This window comes from Lepidochelys olivacea (genome assembly GCF_965140295.1).
Source record: "Lepidochelys olivacea isolate rLepOli2 genome assembly, chromosome: 11".
Lineage (NCBI taxonomy): Eukaryota > Metazoa > Chordata > Testudines > Cheloniidae > Lepidochelys > Lepidochelys olivacea.
This window is the reverse complement of record NC_140421.1, coordinates 69,471,947-69,499,444: the sequence shown is the minus strand read 5'-3', so window position 1 is coordinate 69,499,444 and position 27,498 is coordinate 69,471,947. Positions and strand designations below refer to the sequence as shown.

The following is a 27,498-nucleotide window of genomic DNA, read 5'->3' as shown; positions in this document are numbered from 1 at the left end:
TTACTCGGTCCTGCTGCAGGCAAAACTCCAATGGGAATTCAGGTTAAGTAAGAATGTGTGCATCCAATGAAGTGAGCTGTAGCTCATGAAAGCTTATGCTCAAATAAATTGGTTAGTCTCTAAGGTGCCACAAGTCCTCCTTTTCTTTTTGAGGATACAGACTAACACGGTTGCTACTCTGAAACCTGGATTTAGACTGGTACGGCTCCCATTGGATTTCAACAGGGTATGACTCGGACCCCCTAGCTCTTAGACAAAATGCTTTTGATTACAGCTTGATTACTTGGCTTCCTTCGTGAGCAAATTCAGTAGCAAATGTGGGAAACCAATGTACATCTACTTGCCTATTGCATTAAACGTATTAGCGTTGGCCAAAGGCGGCTTCAGAGTCTTGTTGATTTCAATGAGGGTTGCAGCATTTCGTAGATCCTGGCATTAATAATGACAATTGTTGTTGGTTTTATTGTACACATACACTGTGTGCATATATATAGTTATGGTGCCTACCTGCAGTGGAGTGAGGATGAGCAAATGGCCTACTACATCCATGGGTGCTGGAACAGTTTGTCCAGTGGAGGTGCTGAGAGACGTTGAACCAAACTGTAAACCCTGCATATGATGGAAACCACTTCAAGTCAAGGGGCGCCCCCCCAGCCCCAGCACCCCTACTTCCAGCACCTATGGCTACATCTTTTCCAAGGGCCAGCTAGTACCTTATGTAAATAAACCAGAACGGATCAGAAGTTCACATCAAATGGGAGGGTGTACTGGCCTGATTAAAGGAAATGCAGTGACTGCAACTTTGTTATCCATCAGCCGGATTGGCTTCCACAAGGGCTAAGCACTGTCCTCAGCTTTGTGAACTCAGCCAACACCCGACATGTTGGACTCCGAATATCTCACCAAAGACCTTCTCCGCCCTTCCAGAAGTCAGTGCCCTGTACTCAAAAGGTGCATCTACGCTGCAATAAAACACCATGGCATGGCCACGGGTCAGCTGACTCGGGCTCGCGGGGCTATAAAATAGCAGTGTAGATGTTTGGACTCCAACATCAGGGTTGGAGCTTGAGGTTCTGAGACCCTGCGAGTGGGGAAGAGTCTTAGATCCTGGGTTCCAACCTGAGCCCAAACATCTACATTAATTTTTAGCTCCGCAAGCCTGACCCAGCTGACATGGGCTCTGGGACACAGTGCTATGGGCTTTTTATTGCAGTATAGATTTACCCAGAGGGTTATCACGTAACACTTAGACAGGGGCTTGTTTACCTACGTAAGCTCAGCCAACCACTGTTGGCTATTTGTAGCATTTGCTCTCCTGGGTCACATAATTGCATCAGGGTTTAAGATTATGGGCACTGCATGTTTTTTTGAGCCTTTGCATCATATGTAGAATTAAAGTGATCAGAGGCACCAACTATCTCACTTTACTATTTCCCTGGGTCTTTTGTGGGAAAGGCAGGAAGGTTCATTATTTTCTACAAGACATGGAGTGTAGGGAGTCTGGGTATATTGATGCTGTTGCTCTGGTGCCCTGCAGAGTTTCACACAGTCTAACTGTACATCCCTGCATGGTTATCGTCCAATTATCTCTGCAGGCCAGTGCATTCGCATTCAGTGTGGAAGGCCTGGCAATGCAAGAGCCACTAAGGGCTAGATCCAGAAAGGGATTTAGGCAACCAAATGCCACTTTAGTCACCTAATCCAAAGCTTAGATCCTCAAAACCCCACTCAATTGTTGCCTAACCCCCTGTAGGCATCTGAATTACCCGGGTGCCTACACTTTGGGTCGTAAAGTCCTCTAAATTTCTGCAAGTGGGCATGTGCACACAGCCTCCTCAGTCCTGACGCCTGGCACCTTGGCTTATGCCAAAGTCTCAGGAGAATCCTTAAACTTGGCATTCCCCACCTGTTTCACCTACAGGACCTGCTCTTGTAGGCATACCTAAGCCACACCCCTCTCCTTAGCATTTCTTATTGGTTAGCTTAGGCAGCGCCCCATCAGCTTGCCCAGGCTTAAGCACCTAGCTCTCTCTCTAGATTGCACAGGAGTCTGGGTTCCTAATTTGGTGCTGTGGCTTTCGCTAGGCCGCAGAATGTCTAAAAGTTAGGTGTTACAAGGCTGAGTCCAAGTCCCCTTTGTGGATTTAGCCTTAAATCGCCACCAAACTACTTGCAGCTTCTATTACGAATTCATGCCACGGAGGAGGGCCTCCCCGACTAGCTATTTTAAAAGCATCATATTTTGCTTGTGAAGGCCAGTCTATTGCTTATGTTTTCTAATCGTACCCATGGAGTCAGGGCTACCTGACTTCACCCTTTTTGAGGAGCAAATCTGTGGATGCTTTGAAGCCTTTAAATTTTTCACTTAAATGCACAATAGTGTTTTTAGTGCAAAAATAAAGTTTTTAAAAGCTTCAGAAGTGGGCCCCGTGGGCAGAGCAAATCCAGTGTGGCAGCCAGGAAAGCAGCAGCTTTCCACAGCCCTGCAAAACGGAATCCTTTGTCCCTCAGATTCCTAACGCTTGTCAAAGGATGGTGCCATTTTAGTCTCCGTGATTCGGGCTCCTATCTCGTTGTCTCTATACAGCACACCTAACAACTGCGAGTGGGATTTTGAAACAACATTGGCCTAACTCTGCACCTGCTGAAATCACTGGTATAGCTCTGGCTTTAATGGGAGCACAGTTAGGAACATGCCGAGCGCTCTTAAAAACCCCATCCCATATAGTTAATATTTACACCATCCGTGTTAGGCATTTTTAGATTAAAATATGCAGGTACAGATAGATACATATTCTAATATATGGGGGGGGGCGTATATTATATAAAATTTGGTGTTGTTACATACTCCTTTTATTGTTTATAGTTCAGAATTTTGCAAGATGATTGTAAAGCAGCACTTATCACCAACTTACAGGTATGAGAGGAGGGGAAAATGAACTTGTTGAAAGTGTGTTAGAAAAGCAATGTGGCCACGAGCCAGCTATCGCTGTAGAGCTGGTCAGAACACAGGAAGAATATCATGCGAACATTTTCATGGAAGCACGTGTCTCTTTTTCCAGCTCTACTCCTGCATTCCAAACTCCGCTCTGCCACGGACTCATCTTGTGCCCTTGTGCAGGTTACTTGAACTCTCTGTGCTCCAGTGAAATGGAGAAGGGAGGGAGTTGCAAGGATAATGCAATTGGTTGGTGTCTTTTAAAGCAGCGGTTCCCAAACTTTAGCCAGCTGAGGACCCCCATTTTGATTTATAATTTTTCATGGACCCCCAAGTCCCTCACTCAGCCCCAAGCCCTGCCCCCACTCCACCCCTTCCCCCAAGGACATACCCCCGTTCCATCTCTTTCCACCCCTGCCCCTCCTTTTTCCCACCTCTTTCCATCCCTGAGCGCGCCCGGTCCCTGCTCCGCCCCCTCCCTCCTGCACAGCTGTTCAGCGGCATGCAGGAGGCACTGGGAGGGAGGGGTTGAGGAAGGGACGGGGAGGAGCTGATCAGCTGGGCCAGTGGACCCCCCTCCAGGGGTCCACGGACCACAGTTTGAGAAACACTGTTTTAAAGCATTCTGAAAAAGGTAAATTACTGGGCAGACATTTGTTAGTATTTATTGCTTCCTTCCCTCCATTTTGTCTCTGGGGCTGGATGGTGTTTATCAAAATAGCTGAAGAGTGGAATTAGATTGGCTGTGGTGTCGGACTGACCCTCAGAGCTATGAACGGGGGGTGGTGAGTGGTACGCTCAGAGCTGCAGAACATAGTACACAGTCTGCCTCAAGGCCTGATGGTTTAAATTGCTGGATTTGTAAGATGAAAGGGGAGCTACTGTGAAAATGACAGTAGGCTGGCAATCTTCTGGCTAGCTTTGTTCAGAAATGGGGACCCCACAGCACTGCTGCTTTGAGTTGATTGCAAAAGGAAAATAACTGAGTGGTGTGAGAAGAGTTGGGTTTTTTTTAAAAGGATTTAAAGGGCAAGGGGCAGTCTAAAGAGCCCAATCCAAAGCTCATCAGTGTCTATGGGTATCTTTCCATTGAATTCAGTGGCCTTTGGATCAGGCCGTAAATAAAATTCTGCCAATGATATGGAGAACAGCATTTATATGAAGAGGTATTTCCGACTATTAGTTTTGAAGGACCCGATTTGCCCCCATTGCAGTCAATGGGCTTTTTATCGTTGTTTTCAATGGGCATTGGAACAGACTCGTATACTGTGTACACCAGGGGTCGGCAACCTTTCAGAAGTGGTGGGCCGAGTCTTCATTTATTCATTTTCATTTAAGGTTTCGCGTGCCAGTGATATGTTTTAACGTTTTTTAGAAGGTCTCGCTCTACGTCTATATATTATATAACTAAACTATTGTCGTATGTAAAGTAAACAAGGTTTTTAAAAAGGTTAAGAAGCTTCATTTAAAATTAAATTAAAATGCTGATCTTATGCTGCCGGCCCGCTCAGCCCGCTGCCACCCTGGGGTTCTGTTCACCTAGGCTGGCAGGGGCTGGCGGCCGGGACCCCAGACCAGCAGTGGGGGTCCCGCTACCTCCTGCCAGCCAGGGTCCCGGCTGCCGGCCCCGCTCAGCCCGCTGCCAGTCCCGGCCCTGCCACATAGAGTGGGTACCTACCTTCTCCCTGGTTCTAGCCCATTCTCTTCCTCTCTCTCTCTGCACTGAGCTGAGGGTGGCAGTGCGCTGAGCACAGGGCTGGGGGTAAAGGAGCAGGCTGGGGGTTGGGGTGCAGGGTCTGGCCAGGAGCTAGAATGAGGGTGGAGGGTCAGGTTTGGGGCAAGAGGTTTGGGTGTGGAGTGCTTATCTGGGCAACTCCCATTTGGTGTGAGGGGTGCAGGTGGGAATGTGGGAGGGTTCAGGAGCTCCTGTTTGGTGCTCAGGGTGGGGGTGGGAATGGGGGGTGTGTGCAAGAGTCTGGACATGGAGTGTGGGGGGTACTGGAGTCAGGGCTGGGGCCATGGGAGGTGCAGGGGTCAGGGCAGGAGGCTGGGGTGTGTGAGGGGGGTGCAGGGATCAGGGCAGGGGGCTGGGTGTGTGAGGGGGGTGCAGGGATCAGGGCAGGGGGCTGGGTGTGTGTGAGGGGGTGCTCCCAGCCCCCTGCCCAGAGCGGCTCACGGCAGGGGGCTGGAGGGGATATGCCCTGATTCCACCCCCTTCCCCACAGCCCCGTCCCCACCTCATCTCCACCTCCTCCCCGGAGCAGCGAGCACGCTGCGGCTCCACTTCTCCCGCTCCCGCACAAGGGCCATCAGCTGATCGGCGGCAGGGAGAGGAGGAGGGGCAGGAACCCAGCAGGGCGGAGGAAGAGGTGTGGGAGGGGGGACCTTGCCTGCCCTGCAGCAGCAGCCGGCAGGACCAAGCTTCTTCACCCTGCCCCCGCAGGTGGGGGGCGGAGAAGAGCGGGCCAGGGCGGGCAGGATTTTTCATGGCTCTCTGCTGGCTGCCGGGATCCGGCAGTGGGCTAAGCGGGGCCAGTGGCTGGGACCCGGCAGGCAGCAGCATGCCATTAAAAATTGGCTTGCGTGCCGTCGTTGGGACGCGTGCCATAGGTTGCCGACCCCTGGTGTACACACACACACGTATGCCATGTATATACATATGTCAATGCATACAGGGGAGACCATTTAACAAAGCAAAGCGGGTTCTGAGAGTTGGGAAATCCTCCTTCCAATGTAGGGTTCTCCCTCGAGTGGCTGTTCATGTCTATTCCAATCAGCTGTGTGCGTGTGCACAGCAGCTGGAAATCTTTTCCCCTAGCAGCACCCGTCCGGTCGGCCTGAGTGCCACCTGGAGTTGCTCCTTCATGGCGCTCAAAATAGAGCCCTGCTGACCTGGCACCCCCTCAGTTCTCTCTTACCATAGTTAGTTTTCGGTAGTTTACTAGTGTTAGTTTAGCATTAGTAGTTAGGTCATAAGTTTCCTTTCAGGGGTCCCTCCCAACCCTCAACAATGCTCCCCCGGCACTGGGATATGCCCCAGTCCCCAGGGTTCAAACTCTGCGACGACTGTGAAAAATTTATGCCTAAGAGCGACCCACCCTCTTCCTGTCTGCAGTGTCACGGGGAGAGCCACCAGAAGGAGAGGTGCAGAATTTGCAAAGGGTTTTGCCCTAGGACCATAAAAGACCAGGAGCATAGGCTCAAGATCCTTCTCATGGAGGCGGCACTCCAGCCACAATCCAACCCCAGATGAGACCATGGAAGGGACACGGATGGCCCCGGCCTTGGAGAACAACAGGGTCCCACAACGGCTGCTGCGACGGGTGGCCCAGAACCTGGGAATCTAGGCAGAGGAGGTGGTAGAGGATGCTGACCCTATGGTAGACATCCTCGCCCACTCCAGGCCCATCTGCATTGCCCTGCCATTAATTAAGACCATTGTTGAGACCACAAAGATCTTGTGGAAGACCCTGGCCTCTCTGCCCCCTCTGGCCAAGAGAAATGAAAGGCGGCACTTTGTTCCCTCAAAAGGATACGAACACTTGTATACCTCCCTCCCCTCTCCGATTCCCTGGTGGTTGATGCTGCTCATCAGTGCGAGCACCGGGGCTACTAGGGGCTCTCCCCTAAAAATAGGGATGCTAAAAAACTAAAGGTCTGCTTTAAAAAAAGAAAGGTCTGCTCCACTTGAGGAGCTGCAGCTCTGTGTTTCGAACCAGCAGGCCGTCGTGAGCAGATACTCGTATAACACCTGTGGCATGATGGCCAAGTTTGTGGAGCTGCTGCCGCCTCAGGACTCCCGTGTGGAATTCTCTGCACTGGTGGAGGAAGGGAAACGAATTGCATGAGGAAACGGGGCAGACCTCAGTCTGATCCTTTCCAGACTCACGGGGGGTCTGCCCTTTGAACCTTTGGCAACGAGCTCCCTGCTCTCTCTCTCCTACAAGGTGGTGTTTCTGGTAGCGATAACCTCAGCCAGGAGGGTGTCTGAGGTCAAGGCCCTAACATCAGAACCTCCTTACACTGTGGACAAGGTTCAGCTCAAGCCTCACCCGGCTTTTCTCCCGAAGGTTGTCTCCCAGTTTCAAATAAACCAGGACATTGTCCTCCCTGTATTCTACCCTAAGCCACGCTCAAGCGGCAAGGACCAAAAGTTTCACTCATTGGATGGCTGCAGGCCGCTACCCTTCTACATAAAGAGAACGAAGCTGTTCTAGTCCAATACCCACCCTCCTTCCCCTTTGTCGGAGGGGAAGTTTTCCGGCTGCCCTGCACCCGCGTGCGCACACACCTGATTGGAATGGACATGAACAGTTACAAGAAAGTGAGTAACCGTTTTTTTCCTGCATGGCAAATCTGGCAAAATATACTCAACTTTTTGCTGTTGTCACGCTATAGATATGGGATGTGCTTCTGCTTAGGCATGGTTTTAAAACTGAAGTGAAGCTCCTAAAACATACAGGGGCAGAGATCTGCTTCTGCAGGGATTATGGCTGTGAGGGGCAGGAATATGCCCCCTCTGCTCAGCTACTAAACCACAAAGGCAATTGCCATGTGTATCTGCTAAGTCCTACCAGAGAGAGAGCTTCAGACCTTTGGATGACTGAGCTGGCAGGATACTACCCTTAAAACAGTGCTTTGCTGCAGTTCCCGTGGGAGAGGTGACTTAGCTTCATTGCGGTTGTCATGCATAGTAAAAGATCTCCCTCTTGATGTTTCTCATTCTTTCCTTTGCAAGAAAGCAGCTTGGGAGCAGGATCAGTAAACCCCCTGAGCTTCATAGACTATCAGGGTTAGAAGGGACCTCAGGAGGTCATCTAGTCCAACCCCCTGCTCAAAGCAGGACCAATCCCCAATTTTTACCCCAGATCCCAAATGGCCCCCTCAAGGATTGAACTCAGAACTCTGGGTTTAGCAGGCCATTGCTCAAAGCACTGAGCTATCCCTCCCCCATGGTGGGGAAACAAACAGTCCTAGAGAAAGAAGGAAGAATGGTGAATGGACAAGCTGAGGAGCAGAAGATAGCAGGAAAATGGCCATTTACAGGGAGTTACAAGGAGGCACAGAGATGTGTTTAGCATCCTGGCAAACGGATATATTACGAGGCCATTTGTAGGAGTGCAGTAGACACACGGTCCTGTAAATAACTAATAGGCAATGCTCGATTGATGAACGTGCCCATATATAGAGACCCTTCCTCCAGCAGGCCTAGACAGGCACGTGTTCCCACTGATGAGTTCAACTACAGCAAAGTCAACCAAAAGTTTCTGTTAACATGTGTGGGTAAATACAGCAAAGCGGATGCCTTGCACTTAGCCTTTGGAAATGGCAAACTGAAGTAGTCTACGTACAAAGAGATCCCAAATGATTAAACATGAGGGGTTAGGTGGAAGACACAATCAGTCTGAGTTTCTATGCAACTGCTGCATTTTTCACTTTGCGAGGGTTTTTTCCCCCCCAAGCTTTTCTTCTTTTTTGAACTGCCTTGCAGCTAGACTCCAATAATATCATCTATTAAGGATATGGGCCAACAAAGAAAAGGAAATGGTTTCCAAGCAACAGGAACTACGCCAAAGTTTTCAGAATTGATTGTAGCCCTCTGACTCAGGTATCCTTTTATTCATCCATTCTCCAGTGTGGCAGTTCTCTGCATGCTCCTTCAGCGATCAGAGAACTGGACACCTACAGCGTAATTTCAGTACAAAAGCCACATTGATAATCCTCTCACAGCAATAGGCACACGGAAATATAGCCTCTGAGGAGGCCCATAGGCCTCCATGGTTTAAAGAACAGAAAGTGAGTGGGTGCAGTATCACTGTTACAATTGTGGTCTGACTGTGAGGGACTGGGCTTTGAAAATTCTATCCTTTACTAGCAGTCAGAAGTGGTTGAAGTCCCCTCAGACGTAGGCCAGTATGTGGTTTCCAAATTTCAGATCACTTACAGCCTCAGGGTGTGCTGGAGATGCCTTTGGGTGGGCTGGGGGCTCCCCACTTGGATGACATTTTTGTTGCCACCAGATGCAACTCTGAGAGATGGCACCATACCCAGTGCTGAACAGATCTCAAAAGGTCTAGGGGTGAGGTGAAAATAAGCAGGAATTTGGATGTTCACCTGAACCTCTCTGGGTTGTAGAATTGAGGTGTTGTGAAAACAGGTGACTCTAGAAAATTTCCAGTACTTCCTGTCACTTGTGTGGTCTGAGCTACCATGGGAGTTTGTCCTCTAGGGATACTTTTGCCTCCAGTCCTGACCACAAAGTGCAGGGGAAATGAAAACAAAAGTTATCTCTTGACACTCAGAAAAAGATGGATTTGATTTTGGTGTGCTGGCTGGGCAATGGTTAGGTCAGGTTTATTTTGTGTGAACGGTTTCACTCACTTCTAATTATTCATCCCAGCTGTCACCATCTTACTGGGCAGCACCAATTGGCCACAGCTCGACGTCACGCCTATAATTTCTTCCTTCTGAGTGTGGTATGCAAATGTGGCAGTTCCTGGTGTCGCAGTTTCAGGGTAACTGCACCTGTATATCCCCTCTGTGGTCCCTCAAGGGCACTCACTTAGGGTTACCGGCTTCCAGCCGTCACCTCTCTTGAGCAGAGACCCACCTCTCTCTCTCTCGACTGGGGTTTTAAGGCTTCACACACAGTCCCCTGCTTTACACGGTGATATCCCCAGCAAGCCAGTCTGCCTAAACACCAGTTCCCGTGCTTTGCTTTTTCTCTGAGGGCAATCAACAGTGTAATGCCAGCAGTTACAAGCCAGCACACAGCCCTTTCTAAGCAAGCACGCTTATTCTTAAGATGAAAGCATTACAGAGAAAACATAAAAACAATATACCATATATCCATGCTGAAAACTTACCAGAGGTCACCTGTTAGTGTTATGGGGCCCTAAAAGGCAGGCCAAGGTCCTTCCAACCATTCTGCAAGGATTGGGAATCCCGCCCCCCTTTGGTCTTCCCCCTTAGCTGGATGAAAATAAAGGCCCTGGGTGAGTTCAAACACAGCCCTTTTAAGCCAAAATCCTTTCTTCGTTTTCCTTGTCTCTGGAAACCCTGTTGGAACCAATATACGTGAGCCTCCCCAGAGGGTGGTATCTCTCGCTGTGTTTACAATGTGAGTGAGTCATCGAAATGAGCCCCCACCGTTTTAGTTCCTGAAGGAGCTGTGGCAACCCTCCCCGTGCACTCGAACACAATCATATGCACAATCCCTGGCTCCCAGTGCTACATCAGCTTAATACAGTAGGTTCCCCCAAAATACTGCATGTCTGTCACACCTGGCACCTGTGCAGAGTAGGTGGAATTAACAATAAATGGTGTTTAACCAAAAGCTCTTCCCACACTTGCCCATTTACATGGAGGAAAAAAGCCTGGATGTGAGGAGCCTACAATTCTTACTGGGCCATATCCCTGACTACAGCTGAACTGCACACTGTGTTCCTTTGCCCTGAATTAGAGCAGCCCCAGACCCTAAGCAGCCAAAATTACAGCCACAGATATTGGACACCTGCCCTTTACCCTGATATACCGCAACAGATAGGGAATGGCCTAGGGCAGGGGTTCCCAAACTGGGGCACATGTACCTGAGACATCTCTGGGGGGGTACGCAGGAGAAATTGTGTAATAGCGGATTTTAGTTTATTTATTGCGTTTTCATAACAGGCTACTCAGAGGAAGCTTTAAAACTCTGTGGGAATTTGTTATAGAAAATACAGTAGTTAATTTACTTCAAGATGTACCAACGAGAACACAGATACACAGAGATGCTTACATACAGAGCCCTCACCTCCAATCACCATACAGCGCAAGTTCAGTTGCCCAGCAACCATCCAGTCTAACTGAGCTCAGAACATAGGGGTGGGGGCAGTCGGTTGTATAAGTCGCACTATATCTGTGCATAACAGTGAAATATGGACAGATGGTTAAAGACAGGTAGCGTTAAGAAGAACACACAAAGTATCGGTGATGAGACGGGTACGGGTATGTGGGCAGCTGGTAGATCTGGAAGTGGGTACGCAATAAGAGAAGTTTGGGAATCTCTACACCACTGGAGAATCACCCTTGCGTTGAGGTGACCATCCTGATGCTGGATACTTTGGGTTTAAGGCCCGTTTGCATTGGTGACGTAGTGCAATATGGCCATGCCATAAAGGAAAATCTGCCACACAACTTCATTTTGCTCTGCATCCTGCACCAGCGCACACAGTGATCTTCACTGAGCGGCCTGTCCTGTGAGCCATGGAGAAGAAACAAGAGAATGAAGAACACAGTTTGACAAGTCAAAGTAATAAAATCCGATCCCTGTAGCAGCCTCCCTGAAACGCTGCACGGTACAACGGTTAATATTTAGCTGCTTTTGTTTTACATCTTTCCCCTGGGGGACACTCTGAAACGCATTCTGTTTAGAAATTCTGCTGCTCAGATGGTGGGGCCCAATCCACCCATCCCTGTGCTGAGTAGGGCCTGCCTCTGCAATGGGACTCTGCTTTACGATGGGAGGTGGGGGCAGAATTAGGCCCTTAGGTTTTCTGGATTTTTCTTTCTTTGGGGCAAGATTGTGCCTTTCAGCACAGCCATGAGCAGGGGGTGGTGCACCAGCTGCCCCACCCAGGGGGCACTGGCTGCACACACACCTTTGTTCCCTCTTGTTGTTTTTGGGGAGGGGGAAGATGAGGTGGGGGAGGAAGGAAGGAAGGAAGGAAGGATTAAGGGGATGATGAGGAGGGAGTAACTTGTTGCAACCCCTTGCAAATGTGCGGTTTGCTCCCACTTGCACCTAGCCAATTGCTGTGCTCCCCAAGTAGAAATGAAGCTCCACCCCACCCGCTGGCTTCCAGGGGATGTGCTTCACACCAGACCCAAGATATGGGTCTTCCCATACTTACTTCCCCACACCTTACTTCCCCACACCGCCTTACTCAGGCAAAGATGACAAGGGATGATCTAACCTTTGGGGTTCTTACTAAAGACCTTTGCGTGAAGCCAGCATCTGCCCCTAGGAGTTCGTCTGCTCCTGCTTGTATCCTCAGGAATGGGATGTTTGACATGGGGCCATAGTTAGCTAGAACTGAAATATCCAAGTTGGGCTTCTTCAGTGTTGGTCAGACTATTGTGTGTTTGAAGGAGGAAGGGAAGATACCTTCTGTCGATCAGAAGTAGCACCAGTTGCTCATGATTCATTTTCACAAGGCAGGATGGGCGTAGGTCGGATTCACAAGTCTTGGGTCGAGACTCCTTTAAGATGTCCAGAACTTCTTGGTGAGTGAATGTACTGAACTCTGGGTGTGCAGGCAGGCTGTTGGTTGGTGGGTATAGGTGATCCATGGAGTTTTAGAAGCCTTCCCCAGTGTGGGCGATCTTTTTGGTGAAGTAGGATTGCAGTCCCTCACAGCGCTTGGTACTGGGCTCTGATGCATATTCCAGCGACTTCGGATTAATGACGCTGTTTACCACCTTGGATAACTCTTTGGGGCGGGATTTGGTATTCTCAGTGGAGGCTACTGTAGTGATGCTCAGAGAAAACCTCGAGATACTTCTTGTAACTTTCCACTGGAAAGGAAGGGGTGGGGGAGTCAAGTTTGGGAAACAAAGGTTTCCCGCCTTTATGTAAATCCTATTTAAGGGTGGGGAGGAAAGCAAACAGGACTCCTCCTCTCCCTGGCCTATCTACCCAAGAAGAAAGACTGCTAAAGCTGCCTGAAGGGAAGGCGGGTGGGGGGCGGAGTCCTGACTGAGACAGTGGTCCAGTCTGGAAAGAAATATAACTGGAACTCTGAACCACAGAAACTTTGCAACCTGCCTAAAATAACATTTAGGGTGAGAATTTACATTTTGTAACCTGTTTGTTAAGTATATTCAGCTTAGCTTGCGTATTTTGCTTTATTTGGTCAGTAATCTGCTTTGTTCAGTCTGTTATCTCTTATATTCACTTAAAATTCACCTTTTGTAGTTAATAAACTTATTGCTTGTTTATAATATAACCCAGTTTATGTAATTTCTAACTGGGGGGGTAAGACATTGTGCATATCTCCCTCCACATTGAGGGAGGGGGCGGATTTCATAAAACCTTTGGGTTTGTCCCCCTTAAAAGGAGTGGGCACCAGAGTGTTGGGGAGAGACCTCAGGCTGAATCTTTCCAGAGCGGATCTCTGTCTCTCTCTGCAGCTGGGTGTGACCCTCCCTGTGTGCTTGGCTGGAAGAGGCTTGTGAGCCTAACCCAGGAAGGCCAGGTAAAGGGGACCCAGGCTGCCAGAATAGACAGGCTCAGTGGTGTCTCAGCACATAAGGTGACAGGGCCAAAACCCGTCACATTCCCAACCTGACAACAGCACAACTTGAAAAGGAACACAAGTTTTGCATTCATTGCCTGGATCTCTTGTGAATGTGAAATCTTGTCTGCTTCCAACATGAAGAATTGTGGTTTTGAGGGCTCATTAGCCAGTGGTGGATCAGAGCTGGTGATTGCTATTGTAATGTATGGTGAAGGCATTTCAGTCACCCCCGTTGGTGCTTTTCCCTGAGCTATGGATGTCATCGACTGTGATGTTTGCTGATCTTTTTCTAAGCACTAATCTGTTTTATTTTCCTCACAAATCCAGGTTTTAAAGCCCTTTGGAGTGCTCCTTTGAGGAGTGAGTTAGCACAGTGAATACTCCTCACCGTTCTCTCCTTGACATTTTAGCATTATTGCTCAATCAAGCATGAAGCTCTTGTGGTCTCATCACCTCAGGCTGTGACTGCATCCGATCCCACAAGCTCAGCAGTCTCAAATCTTGGGCTTGTTACGTGCTCCTAAGACCAGTGGGAGCTGAGGGTCCTTTCACCTCACAAGATCCAGCCCTCAGGCTTGGTCGATAGCGTCCAGTGTAACTAGAGCTGAGAGGCCCAGTTTTCAAAACAGTTCCCACTGCTGCTAGGCAGAGTTTTGGGTGCTGAGTATCTCTGAAGAGCAAACCGGAGGTGTTTTAGCTCACTCTGATTGGTGAATGACAGCTCTGAACCCATCTAGTGTTCTTCTTCTTTTCCAGCTCCTACGGCGAGCTCACCAACTGCACCATCCTGATAGCCAAGAAACTGGATTGCTATTGGCCGAACCAGCTGGTGGACGAGTTCTTCATAGCCATTCACAAGCACTATTTCAAAAACTGCTCCCTCTCTGGGAGGTCTCTGCGCGACCCACCTAACAACATCCTATGCCCGTTCCTTGTGGTCCCCATCCTCATCACCCTGCTCATGACGGCGCTGGTGGTGTGGCGGAGCAAGCGGAGTGAGGGCATTGTGTAAGCTAGCATGCCCCAGGATCTCAGTAAATCAATAGAAAGACCTACCTTCCTGTGGACTAATCCCTCTCTGTCAGACTCGGCGAGCCCTTGTGGAATCCGCAGCACGTTGGAAGCTTTGGTGAACAGCTTTGTAACCCCAAGGCAAAATGTGGAGAAAGAACAGTGCACACTTGACCTTTAACACTGTCCTGACTAGAGAGGTGTGCTGTACTCATACACATTTCCTCTCGATAACAACCCTTTGTTCAGGCAGAGATGACATGCTTTGGACTAAATGCCACTTCTCATTACTCTCAGTAACTGCAGCACTTCTTGCAAGCCAATTACTTGGTCATTTTAAAAATCATTTATGAGCCAATTAATTGAAAACGTATATCTATAGGTCAAGATTAGTATTTATACACTTAATCAATAATCAGCCACAGGATGGATCTGGGGAGGCACCATTCTGTAGACATCTAATTATTATAATTTATTTCTTGCAAAGTTTTTTGGCTTGAATGCTTCTGAAGTCTATTATTGTTAATTAAAGGAACCCTTGATTACTTTGCAAACCGCTGTTGTCAGTTTTTGCTTATAATGTACTGAAATATTGCAGCATTGCCTAGCTACACAGAAGTCAGACTTTTCATGGTTAAAAGAGATTTTTTGCAAATTATTTCTCCTATAGTTTCATAGAACTGTAGAAATGTAGGGCAGGAAGGGACCATGAGAGGTCATCAAATCCAGCCCCCCTGCTCTGAGGCAGGACCGAGTAAACCTAAACCATCGTTGACAGGTATTTGTCCAACTTGTTCTTAAAAACCTCCATGGATGGGGATTCCACAACCTCCCTTGGTAGCCTGTTCCAGAGCTTAAGTACTCTGACCAGTTAGAAAGTTTCTCATAATATCTAAAGGATATCTAGAGACCTCAGCCAAGATCAGGGCCCCATAGTGCCAGGCACTATGCAAACATAACGAGAGACAATTCCTGCCCTAGGGAGCTTACAATCTAAACAGAGGGAGGGGGAAAGGAAAAATTCTCCCCCGGGGAACTGAGGCACAGATAGATTTCAGTGACTTACCCAGAGAGTTTGCGGAAACTGAACTGAATGCAGCCTAAAGCTCAGTCTGGGGCCTTCACCACAAGCCCATTCTTCCTTCTTTGTAGCACCCTTCAGGAGGAAGGTGCTTTACACATGTTAGCATGAGTAATTATCGTATTATCGGCAAGTTTGTTCCACTCTAGGATCTTATTCATGAGATTTCTGATGGTCTCCGAGCTTGACAGGCAGTGTTAACACCCCCTCCCACACACACACACACACACACACACGCGCAGTCACGCTCCCTTCCTCCACAAGCATAGAGCCACTGCCATAGAAAGCGTCACATTTTATAGTCCCCAAACATCTTAAGTGTCCAGCCACAGTCTGAATGGGGGGGCAGGCGCAGGAAGCAATGGAGCAAAACACAGTGAGACATGGCACCAAAACAGTGGACGAACACAGCCGTCAGTTATAGCAAAAGCACGGCTCTTTTCCCCAACAGGATAAGCTCTTGGAAGCAGAACTGTTGCTCCTGCAGATTGTTTTCCTTGATTCATTTTCCTCCCCTAATTCTAGCGAACGGTCCATTAGCCAGTGCGGAGACCCCAAAATATTATTGGAAAACTGACTTATTCCAAGATTTGTAGGGTATAGAAATCCAGCTTCAATCCTGGAAAGCTCTCCTTGTGTCCACCGGCTCTCCAGCTGGCTGTTACAATGAGCCCTGCGCTTCCTCTAGGCTGCTAGCCTCTGTCCCGTTCCCTCACTTTCTCTAAACTCAAAACATCTTCTCCAGCGAAAATTGTATTTAGGTCCCAATCCTGCTCCCACTGAAGGACAGAGTGGTATTGAGAGGATGGGAAGGAGAGAGGTTGCTGTTGGTTTCATTGTTAGTAGGATAAGTCCCTTGTACTGGGGTTGACAGCAGTTTAAGGTGGTTGAGCTATACTGTCCCATTTACTTATTGCTCAGCCTTATGATATGCATGGAAGGCGCTCGATAAGTTTTGATAAGATACAGAGATATTGCAGTTTAAGTGCTTTTGTGCTGTATTTTTATTGCATAAAGACTTCAAAAATATTTTTATCATCATTAGTCAAATCTCCAAGTCCTTAAATCACGGTTCATGGCCCCGGGTCTCTTAGTGGAAAATGTGTATTTTGTTCCAGACCAAAGCAGCATGGAATTGTCTTTAAATATTGTACAGTATTCTGTAATAAGGAATAAGCACGTTACCAAAGGGGTTAAGATGGGAGGGGGTTTCTGAGAAAGACAGCTTTGTTGTTTCGCAGGGACAGGGTGATTCATAAAGCAATAACTTCCTTGGAAAAGGGAAGTTTTCTACCCAGAGGAGCCTGGATCTGGATGAGAACAAATTCTAGTTGTATCAGGGGAGGTGCAGGAATTTAAGCAACTATGCAAAGAGGCTCATTCAGACACCGACACATGCATGTTCTAACTAAATGGTTCACGCACAGTGGCATGAAAAACAAACATCAGCATTGCCAACAATGGGCACCTACAGTTAGGTTCCTAGAACCAGGTCCTGGTATTTAAGTGCCTAATTCCCACTGAAATCAATGGAAGTTAAGCACTTAAATTCCTTTGAGGATCAAAGCCCTAAGCCTGATTTTCAAAAGGGATGAGCATCCAGCCTTTCCCACTGCAGTCCTGGCCAAATGCTTTTGAGTCTCATACAGATCCCAGCTGGATGGACTCTACAAGGCTGGATTCCTTACCCTCCTCTTCTCTTCTCTTCTCTGGTGTCCTGCAGTATTTTTCTTTCCTGCTGCCACTGTGTCCTCTTTTTCAAGGCACAGATGGGGGTTTGCAGAGATCCACTGAAAGAAGGCAGAGTTATAAGACCCAGCACTCATACTGCAGGGCCATCTTTATATCTAACCACAGGGGCCTAATTTTGAAAAGCATCTAATGGACTTTGTGATGTATAAAGCCCACACTGGCAGTGACAGAATTGCAGGGGAGCTTAATTAGCCCATGCTGTGGCACCTGGAGAGGAGATAGGTAATTAAGGATTAGACCCAGCTGGGAAGAACCCAAGTGGGTAGGTCCTGTAGCAATGCAGGGCTTTACTTACAGGAAACAAAGGAGAGAGAGGTAGTAGGGAGTTCTCTTCCCCTCTGGCAAAGGAACCATAGAGGGGCCTGCAGGGTGGAACACATACTTTGGGATTGTCCCTGAGGGGAGCTGGGGAGAAGGAGATGTCTAAAGGAAGCCTGGGAGAAGAAAGATTGCAGGGCAGCAGCTTGGGAGGAGCCAGATCTCCAGAGAGAAAGCCCTGAGAGGGAGTGCTCTGTAACAGAATGAGGAGGAACCCTGCAGAGGAGAGAGGAGTCTGTGGTGGACTGAGCTCGGGGGGGCGGGATGAAGATGTTCTATTCTGTTGAGTTTTGAGTTTGGCCTTGTTACCCCGGAAGGGGTGGGAGCTGGCTGGAAGCCCAAGTTGCTGGACAGGCCACTGGACCAGAGTGAGGCAGAAGGGCTGCAGTGTTGGGTCTCACCATGAGGCAGTACCCTGGGATGGTAAGTCTCACAGACTTAGATTTCTAAGTCATGTAAGCACTTTTCAGAATTGTTTGATCCTTAAATTCCACAGAATTATGCGGTTATCCTCTGTGGAGGGGGCGGGGGGTGGACAGGCGGGCTGAGCTGTGGAGGCAGAAGCCATGCACAGACAGGTATCTTCAGATTTTTAGCAAAGCATAGCAGCTTATTCATTTCAATGTAAATTCAAGCCAGTATAAAAATTCTCCTTTTAAATGTACTTTTTAAAGTTGTGTTGGTGGATAAGAATAAGCTTGTTTGGTCTAAACCTCACTGCACACTAACTAAGAATACTGTAAAGTGCTTTTAAATGATTGTCTTGCCTCGAGAGAAATGACACAGTGTTTTCTGAGTGTTTTTTCCCTTTTCATTTGCATGGAGGAATTGGCAGAAAAGCATGCGCTATCTGGGCTCTTCTGTAAAGCTAGTAAGATACCCTGGCCTATGGCAGCTGAGAGCCATTTGTACTGGTGTGTTTATGCTATCTGCTTTCATAGCCCGCGCTTTAGAACGTTGCTGGACGTTTTCTGTCTGCCATGTAACGTGTGAGCTCCTTACTGGCTGAATGCACAAGTGAGAATTAAATAATCCCGAGCACTTCCATATACTCTTTAATGTACTAAAGCAAGCAGTGGATCGTAAATTTGAATAACTCATGCTAATACCAGGCTTGAAGCATTAGTTTATGAATTCTGTCTCGTTAGAGTTTGGGGCGGGGGGGGAGACACAGTCTGAGAAGGTAGTGTTTTATCCCCAAGCCACTTCTACACACACACCATCTTGGGTGGTATTCATGCCTGCACAGAGGCTCAGTGCAGGACCCATGTGCCTCTTGCTTATTTTGGGAACATAAGGGTGCCCTAGGCCGGGGGTGGGGGTCATGACATTCTGGGGTGCAATCCAGAGCAGTGTGGGGTTGTCACCACTTGCCCAGCAAGCTGGGGGTGCCTCTGCTGTGCAGTTGCAGCTCCTTGCGAACAGCATGCCGGTCCACAGGCGCTGACTGTTGGTTTTGGGTTTTCTGCTGGTGGGGGCTTTTGAGGAGGGTGTGTGTGTGTTGAGGAGGAGGCTCTGCCAGTTTGGGGAGAGGCTATCATCAGCAGTTTTATACACATTCATATTCCACTTACTGAATGTGTGTATCATTGGTACACCAGTGGGTATGGGGGGGGTTTGGGGGGGGGACAGAGAGGAGCAGGTGGGGTCACAGTCATAGGGTCACAGAATCTCAGGGTTGGAAGGGGCCTCAGGAGGTGTCTAGTCCAACCCCCTGCTCACAGCAGGACCCATCCCCAATTTTTGCCCCAGATCCCAAATGGCCCCCTCAGGGATTGAACTCACAACCCTGGGTTTAGCAGTCTGGGCGCTGGTGCTCCTCCACGCTTCTAGGGAGTTTCCAGTGCTCCTGCCCAGCCTCCCCAAATGCAAGAGTCACGTGGCGCCTATGACTGACTGGCTCATGGGTACTGAGCACCCCCTATTTTTTGGGGTGGGTGCTTGAGCCCCAGAGCACCCACAGAGTCGGCACCTATGTGCAGGTCACACCCCGAGTGTGTGTGTGTGTGTGTGTGTGTATAGCCACGGCAACCCGTCAGCAAACGCCAGCTACACTGGCTTCCAGCAGCCTTGGTTACAACTTGCAGGTGACCCCAATACACTCCCAGCACTAAATTTCCCCTCCAAAACATGTGTTCTGCACTGTCCAGCTCTTTTCTGGACAGTCCAGATATACTAGGTCTGTTGCCTCTCTGGGGGATTAGTGTACAACAGTTTGCTATCCTAAATGGAGTTCCCCACACAGTTCACAACACTGGATTTGTTTTGATTGGAAGAATAAAAAGTCCAGTAAACTACAAAGAGCGAGATTAAGGGAGTGCAAGGCATTAAAGTCAGAAATTGTCACAAGAGAAACAAAAGTAAAATGCTTCCTAGTACTAAACGTAACAAATTAGACGTGGTTCAAGGTGAAGTCCCTTTCCATGCTCCCAGCGTCCGAAGTGTTTTGTTGTCTTAAGGGTATAAGTGCCGTGTCCAGTTGGCAGCCAGTATCAAGAAGAGAGCCCCAAGGATCTGTTCAATATCTTCATGACTGATCCGGAGGATGGCGTGGATTGCACCCTCAGCAAGTTTGCAGATGACACTAAACTGGGAGGAGAGGTAGATACACTGGAGGGCAGGGATAGGATATAGAGGGACCTAGACAAATGAGGGGATTGGGCCAAAAGAAATCTGATGAGGTTCAACAAGGACAAGTGCAGATTCCTGCACTTAGGACGGAAGAATCCCATGCACCGCTACAGACGAGGGACCAAGTGGCTCGGCAGCAGTCCTGTAGAAAAGGACCTAGGGGTTACAGTGGACGAGCAGCTGGATATGAGTCAACAGTGTGCCGTTGTTGCCAAGAAGGCTAATGGCATTTTGGGCTGTATAAGTAGGGGCATTTCCAGCAGATCGAGGGACGTGATCATTCCCTTCTATTCGACATTGGTGAGGCCTCATCTGGAGTACTGTGTCTAGTTTTGGGCCCCACAGTACAAGAAGGATGTGGAAAAATTGGAAAGAGTCCAGCGGAGGGCAACAAAAATGATTTGGGGACTGGAACACATGACTTATGAGGAGAGGCTGAGGGAACTGGGATTGTTTAGTCTGCGGAAGAGAAGAATGAGGGGGGGATTTGATAGCTGCTTTCAGCTACCTGAAAGGGGGTTCCAAAGAGGATGGATCTAGACTGTTCTCAGTGGTACGAGATGACAGAACAAGGAGTAATGGTCTCAAGTTGCAGTGGGGGAGGTTTAGGTTGGATATTAGGAAAAACTTTTTCACTAGGAGGGTGGTGAAACACTGGAATGGGTTACCTAGGGAGGTGGTGGAATCTCCTTCCTTAGAGGTTTTTAAGGTCAGGTTTGACAAAGCCCTGGCTGGGATGATTTAGTTGGGGATTAGGTCCTACTTTGAGCAAGGGGTTGGACTAGATGACCTCCTGGGGTCCCTTCCAACCCTGATATTCTATGAAGAGAGATGGGTAGGGAGAGAGAACTTGAGGTGTTTTTGGCCCTCACTTTTATAGTTCAGTCCCCCCTGTGAAATACATTTTCCTGTGGGTTACCTCTAGGGCTTTAGCCCACGAAAGCTGATGCTAAAATAAATTTGTTAGTCTCTAAGGTGCCACAAGTCCTCCTCGTTCTCTCTGCTGATACAGACTAACACGGCTACCACTCTGAACCCTAGTTTAAGGTTCATTCAAACAGTAAAGGAGGCAACATGGTATTTGGTGGTGAAAGCGGTTGCTCAGGTTTTTCTCCCCTCTGTTAATTGAAATGCTGATTTTTTTTCTTGTCTCCTGTCTTCTCCCTCATTGTCTGAGAACCCTGATTACAACTTGTATTTAAACTGAGGTAAACCCACATTCCTCTATTTCGACAGGACTGGTCAAGCAGATCTTAATTGGGGCTATGTGGCTTTGAATATTTGCTGCCAACATTATTCAGGGGGAAGTCATAACTTTATATATAATGTTGCTACACACACATTATTGACCAGTGAGTGATTAGTTTTCAAATGATACCTCACAAGGCAGATTTTGTACAAAGATTCCTACAGTGGAGCGTGGGGTGTGAATACAGGAGTATGTTCTGTCACAGCTCGCCCTCTACACAAAGGTGAATTTCACTTGAAATAGCCCTCACCGCTCCTGTGTTAAGCCCAGAGTTTGGCAGCAGACTGGTTGTGCTTCCCAGCAGGCTGGGAGAAAATGCTGAGGACTTGTCGTCTGTTGGGAAAAGCAGTAGGTTTGTCAGGCCTGCTCATGTAATGCTGCTCATCACAAAGATGGGGAATGCTACCTCCATCCCCCAGAAGGGGAAACTCAGGCTAGCGGGGGTCAAAGCCCATACTTCAGACTTGGGTGCTTAAAGTTAGGTATCGACATGAGGAGGCCAAGAAGCCACTTCTCACAGGCAGCAGCTCTGCACTGAACCAGGAGACCAGAAAAGCTAATACAGAGGCTAAGGGCCACTCAGGTATACCCTAGCAAATATAGACTAGAATTACAAGGCCTCCATTTCTAACGCAGTGAAAACTGGCTTTAATATCATTTAGATGTATTGTTGTAGCCTGAAGGACCAAGACCTCATTGTGCTCGGCACTGTACAAACATCAAACAAAAAAGCCAGTCCTGTTCCAAAGAGCTGACAGTCTAGCTATAAGACAAGAGACAACAAACTGATACAGACAGACGGGGGGAGTACAAGGAAACAATGAGACAATATTGTGTAAATAGACAAGACAGACGCAGGGTGAGGGAAGGGGCAGAACACGCCAGCAGAGTGACCAATGGGATGGCGGCAGACTGCATGTTAACTACCCCTTCACAACTGGGGAGGTAAGAGGGGATCTGCTAAATGGAAGGGGAGGGGTGATCGTGTGGAGTGCAGCTGAGGTGAAGAGGCTGCGAGGGAGTGGGAGGGTTGGAGCAAACAGCCCCTCAACATAGAGCGCCGACAGACAGCCCATTCCGCAGCTCTCTCTCAACGTCTAGGGCTCCTGGCTTTGACTGCTCCCACCAGCTGAAGCCTCTGGCTGGCTGCTCTCTGCAGGTCTCCCCCAGGGCCATGCTGGGAGGTACCATGTGGGTCTTAGTCCCACCCATCCACAACTGGGGGCACTTTCTTGCACGGTTCTGGGTCCGGAGGGGCAATGCGGGGCGGGAAGAGGTGGCTCTAGCTGGGTCCCATTTTACCCCCTCCCCACTAGTGCAGCAGTCCCTGCCATGGCTTTGGCACTCCTATATTATCTCCTGGGTACCATGTCATAGACCAGGGTGGGCTGGGTCTTCATTTACCCACTGGTTTCAGAGAACCCACTCTAATTTAAGGTTTCACATGCCAGTGATACGTTTTAACGTTTTGTAGAAAGTCTCTTTCTATAAGTCTGTATATCCTATAACTAAACTATTGTCGTATGTAAAGTAAACAAGGTTTTTAAAAAGGTTAAGAAGCTTCATTTAAAATTAATTTAAAATGCTGATCTTATGCTGCCGGCCCGCTCAGCCCGCTGCCAGCCTGGGGCTCTGTTCACCGAGGCCGGCAGTGGGCTGAGCGGGGCCGGCGGCCGGGACCCCAGACTGGTAGTGGGCTGAGCGGCTCAGCCTGCTGCCAGTCTGGGGTTCCGTCTGCCGGCTCCTGCCAGCCAGGGTCCCGACTGCCGGGCCCGCTCAGCCCGCTGCCGGTCTGGGATCCCAGCCCTGCCCACACAGAGTAGGTACCTACCTTCTCCCTGGTTCTAGCCCATTCTCTTCCTCTCTCTGCACTGAGCTGAGGGTGGGAGTGCACTGAGCACAGGGCTGGGGGCGAAGGAGCAGGCTGGGGGTTGGGGTGCAGGGTCTGGCCAGGAGCTAGAATGAGGGAGATGAGTCAGGGTTGGGGCAGGAGGTTTGGATGTGGAGTGGGCACTGGGCAGCTCCCGTTTGGTGCTCAGGGTAGGGGTGGGAATGTGGGTAGTGCAAGAGTCAGGGCATGGGGTGTGGGGGGGCTGGAGTCAGGGCAGGGGGCTGAGGTGTGGGGGGGGTGCAGGGGTCAGGGCAGGGGGTGCAGGGGTGTGGGCTAGGGTCCTGGGGGTGCTCTGGCTGGAGGGGATATGCCCTGATTCCACCCCCTTCCCCACAGCCCTGTCCCCACCAATTCTCTGCCTCCTCCCCGGAGCAGCAAGCGCGCTGCAGCTCCACTTCTCCCCATCCCGCACAAGGGCCATCAGCTGATCGGCGGCAGGGAGAGGAGGAGGGGCAGGAACCCAGCACGGCGGGGGAAGAGGTGGGGAGGGGGGACCTTGCCTGCCCTGCAGCAGCAGCCGACAGGACCAAGCTTCTTCACCCTGCCCCCGCGGGTGGGGGGCGAAGAAGAGTGGGGCGGGCAGGATTTTTAATGGCTCTCTGCTGGCTGCCGGGGTCCCGGCCTGGGTTCGGCAGCGGGCTGAGCGGGGCCGGTGGCTGGGACCCGGCAGGCGGTAGCATGCCATTTAAAATCAGCTCGTGTGCTGTCTTTGGCACGTATGCCATAGGTTGCCGACCCCTGTCATAGACTATCAGGGTTGGAAGGGACCTCAGGAGGTCATCTAGTCCAACCCCCTGCTCAAAACAGGACCAACACCCACTAAATTATCCCAGCCAGGGCCTAGCTTTACAAAGCCATAAAAACCTCTAAGGCTGGAGATTCCACCACCTCCCAAGATAACCCATTCCAGTGCTTCACACCCTCCTAGTGAAACAGTGTTTTCTGATATCCAATCTAGACCTCCCCCACTGCAACTTGAGACCATTACTCCTTGTTCTGTCACCTGCCACCACTGAGAACAGCTGAGCTCCGTCCTCCTTGGAACCCCCCTTCAGGGAGTTGAAAGCTGCTATCAAATCCCCCCCCACACACACTCTTCTCTTCTGCAGACTAAATAATCCCAGTTCCCTCAGCTTCTCCTCAGAAGTCATGTGCCCCAGCCCCCTAGTCATTTTCATTGCCCTCTGCTGGACTCTCTCCAATTTGTCCACATCCCTTCTGTAGTGTGGGGGCCCAAAATTGGACGCAATACTCCAGATATGGCCTCACCAGAGCCAAATAGAGGGCAATAATCACTTCCCTCAGTCATGCCAGTATTTGCTATGGAGTGAAAACAGCTGGAGGTCTGCAGCCTTAGTCCATTGTTCTGTGACATTATTACGAATTTGTATTTCCATAGTGCCTAGGAGCCTTAGTCATGGAGCAGGCCCACGTTGGGTGAGGCAGTGTTCAAACACAGAACAAACAGATCAAGGCTTACAATGTAAGTGTAAGAGATGGCTGCAGGCAGATAGTGGAGTGTAAGGAAACAATGAGATAATACTGGTCAGCACGAGGGGCCGCTGTCTCAGCACCCCTGCTGAGGTAGCTTTACGGATGTTTATGGAGAGCGCCTCTGAAGCATGAGCCGCAGCATGGGAGAAAGCCCACAATTGTTTCAAAATTTAACAAGCGGGTAGTGGAGGGTGGCCTCGTAGGCTGATTGGAGATGATCATCGATAGTGAATGAGAGATAATAGGCAGGGTGGGGACTGATGGAAAAGGGTCCTGAAAGCAAAGACAAGTAGCTTATGTTGAATGTGATGGTGGAAGTGGAGGGATGCAGAGCAAGGGATGCCCTGGCCACAAGGACGGGCTACAAAAACGATACATGCAGCAGCATTGTGAATGGAAGTGAGTGGAGCAAGGCTGCGTTTGTGGAGGCCGGAGGAAAAGGGTGCTGCCGTAATGGAGAGGCGAAGTGGTGAGAACTTGGATGGGAGTTCTAGCTGTTTGGATTGAAAAGAAAGGCCGTGTCTCAGAGGTGGTATGCCAAAAGGATCGGTAGGCTTTAGCTATAGCCTGAATGTGAGGCTCTAGAGAGAGGTGTGAGTCAAAGATGATGCCCTGGTTACAGGCCTAAGCGACAGGTGGATGGTGTTGCACAGTGATTGAGAATGGGGGGGCAGGGGGAGGTTAACAGCTCTAATTGAGCCATGTTTAGCTTGGGCTGACTACTAGATGTGCACAAGGAAACGTCCGAGTCATGGAGAGAGATTTCCATTTGGACAGAAAGGAGACCAGGCTGGACATACAGAGGTATAGGCAGTCTTCTGAGCTCTGCAGCCTCCAAACATGGTAACAGCCTTCCAGATAGGAAGGAGAAAAGCTATATATGTTGTGACAAAGTTCCTCCTCTACCTTGGTGGGTCTTAAGCTTATTGGCGGATTTGCTCACCTTGGAGCTTCACGGCAGCCCTCAGCTTGGCCGTTTTTCTGAACCCACAGTCCAGATCGACTTCTCCTGTGTCTGACCAGGAGTTGGGAGGTTTGGGGGGATACTGGGACCGCCCTCTAGTCCGGGTTCCAGCCCAGGGCTCTGTGGAATGCAGCTGTCTAGAGCGCCCCCGGAACAGCTGTGTGACAGCTACAACTCCCTGGGCTACTTCCCCATGGCCTCCTCCCAACACCTTCTTTATCTTCACCATAGGACCTTCCTCCTGGTGTCTGATAATGCTTGTACTCCTCAGTCCACGTTCTCACTCTCAGCTCCTAGCGCTTCTTGCTCCCAGCTCCTTACACAAGCACCAAAAACTGAAGTGAGCTCCTTTTTAAACCCAGGTGCCCTGATTAACCTGCCTTAATTGATTCTAGCAGCTTCTTGATTGGCTGCAGGTGTTCTAATCAGCCTGTCTGTCTTAATTGTCTCCAGAAGGTTCCTGATTGTTCTGGAACCTTCCCTGTTACCTTACCCAGGGAAAAGGGACCTACTTAGCCTGGGGCTAATATATCTGGCTTCTATTACTCTCCTGTAGCAGGACTCTCTGTGTAGTCCTGTGGTTGGGCTCTGTGCTCCAGAAGCAGTGAGTCGCTGGTTCAAATTACTCTCCTGTAGCCATCTGGCCCGACCCTGTCACTATATATATATTTATATTTTGGTCATCTTGGGTTAGTTGTTTCCAAAACTGTAACTTAGTATTGTACACCTGGCCAAAAACATTGTGAAGAATCTATGTTCAGTTGTAGTTAAAATCAAAAGCAGTGCAAGTTTTTCAATAGAATAAAACTCTCTCACTCCAGCTCTATTATGGGAGATGTTTTGACTCGTGAAAAGAGGAAGAGCCGTAACAAAGCACGAATTCTGTCAATATAAAAAAATAAGGGAGTTGATGTTTCCATAAAAAGTACAGTAATTTGATTTACAGTTCAATTAACAGCCCCACCCTTGTAGATTGCAGCTAGTTAGACCCCTCCACTTTTCCATGCTGGCCCTGCCCTCCCCCAATCACTTTTTCTACCTTACTACTGATCAGGACGTCACCCTACCCCCACCCCACCCAATTAATTTATATCTATAGCACTTTCCTGTTCTTCAAAGGGAAGCTGCAATGGGCTCCTCCTGGCTCCAGTGAAAATTTTGCACAAAGGTTGCTACAAGGTAAGATTGCCTGCATCTCTACTCCCTAAGACCAGGGCAGCTGGACGTGTGCACCCTGCCATTGGGGTGTCCTTGCCTGTCCTCCCCTTGAGACTTTAGAGCATCTCCCTGACCTGGTGTGTGTGTGGGCGGGGGGGAATGGTTGTGCATTCAATCCTAGGCTGTACAGCTGCGGGAGTTGCAACTGAATGGCTTGGGAGAGGGCCCTAGATTTATTTTAAGGTGTTCTCCCCCCCCCCCCCCACCGCCCAACCCAGGTGCCATCAGCTTGATCCCTTCCTAGCTGTTGAAGCTCATAGCACAAATAACAGGGAAGCCCCTGAAAGCAGGAGCACATGAATATCTGAAAGGTGTGATAGCCTGGGACCTGAGAGTAAGAGTCACCGGTTCAATGGAAGTTAGGAGTCCAGCTCCTTTTGAGCATGCATGCCTTAGTGCCCAAATCCCGGTGACAGTTGGTGTGAATTTGGTACCTACCTCCTCCAGCCTGCAAGCTTCTCGGTTCTTAGAATCATAGAATCATAGAATATCAGGGTTGGAAGGGACCCCAGAAGGTCATCTAGTCCAACCCCCTGCTCAAAGCAGGACCAATTCCCAGTTAAATCATCCCAGCCAGGGCTTTGTCAAGCCTGACCTTAAAAACCTCTAAGGAAGGAGATTCTACTACCTCCCTAGGTAACGCATTCCAGTGTTTCACCACCCTCTTAGTGAAA

The 27,498-nt window shown here is 49.3% G+C and overlaps 1 protein-coding gene across 2 annotated transcripts in view; it reads left to right on the top strand.

Annotated features, from left to right (window-relative positions):
• The window catches only part of RAMP1 (receptor activity modifying protein 1), a 120,857-nt gene extending 106,077 nt beyond the window's left edge, over window positions 1-14,780 (top strand). For both annotated transcript variants that reach the window (XM_084643328.1, XM_084643327.1), the window contains one exon: window positions 13,972-14,780. In XM_084643328.1, the coding sequence (XP_084499454.1) occupies window positions 13,972-14,227 (256 nt within the window). In that variant the 3' untranslated portion in view covers window positions 14,228-14,780. The remainder of the gene's footprint in view (window positions 1-13,971) is intronic.
• Window positions 14,781-27,498: the final 12,718 nt, after the last annotated feature.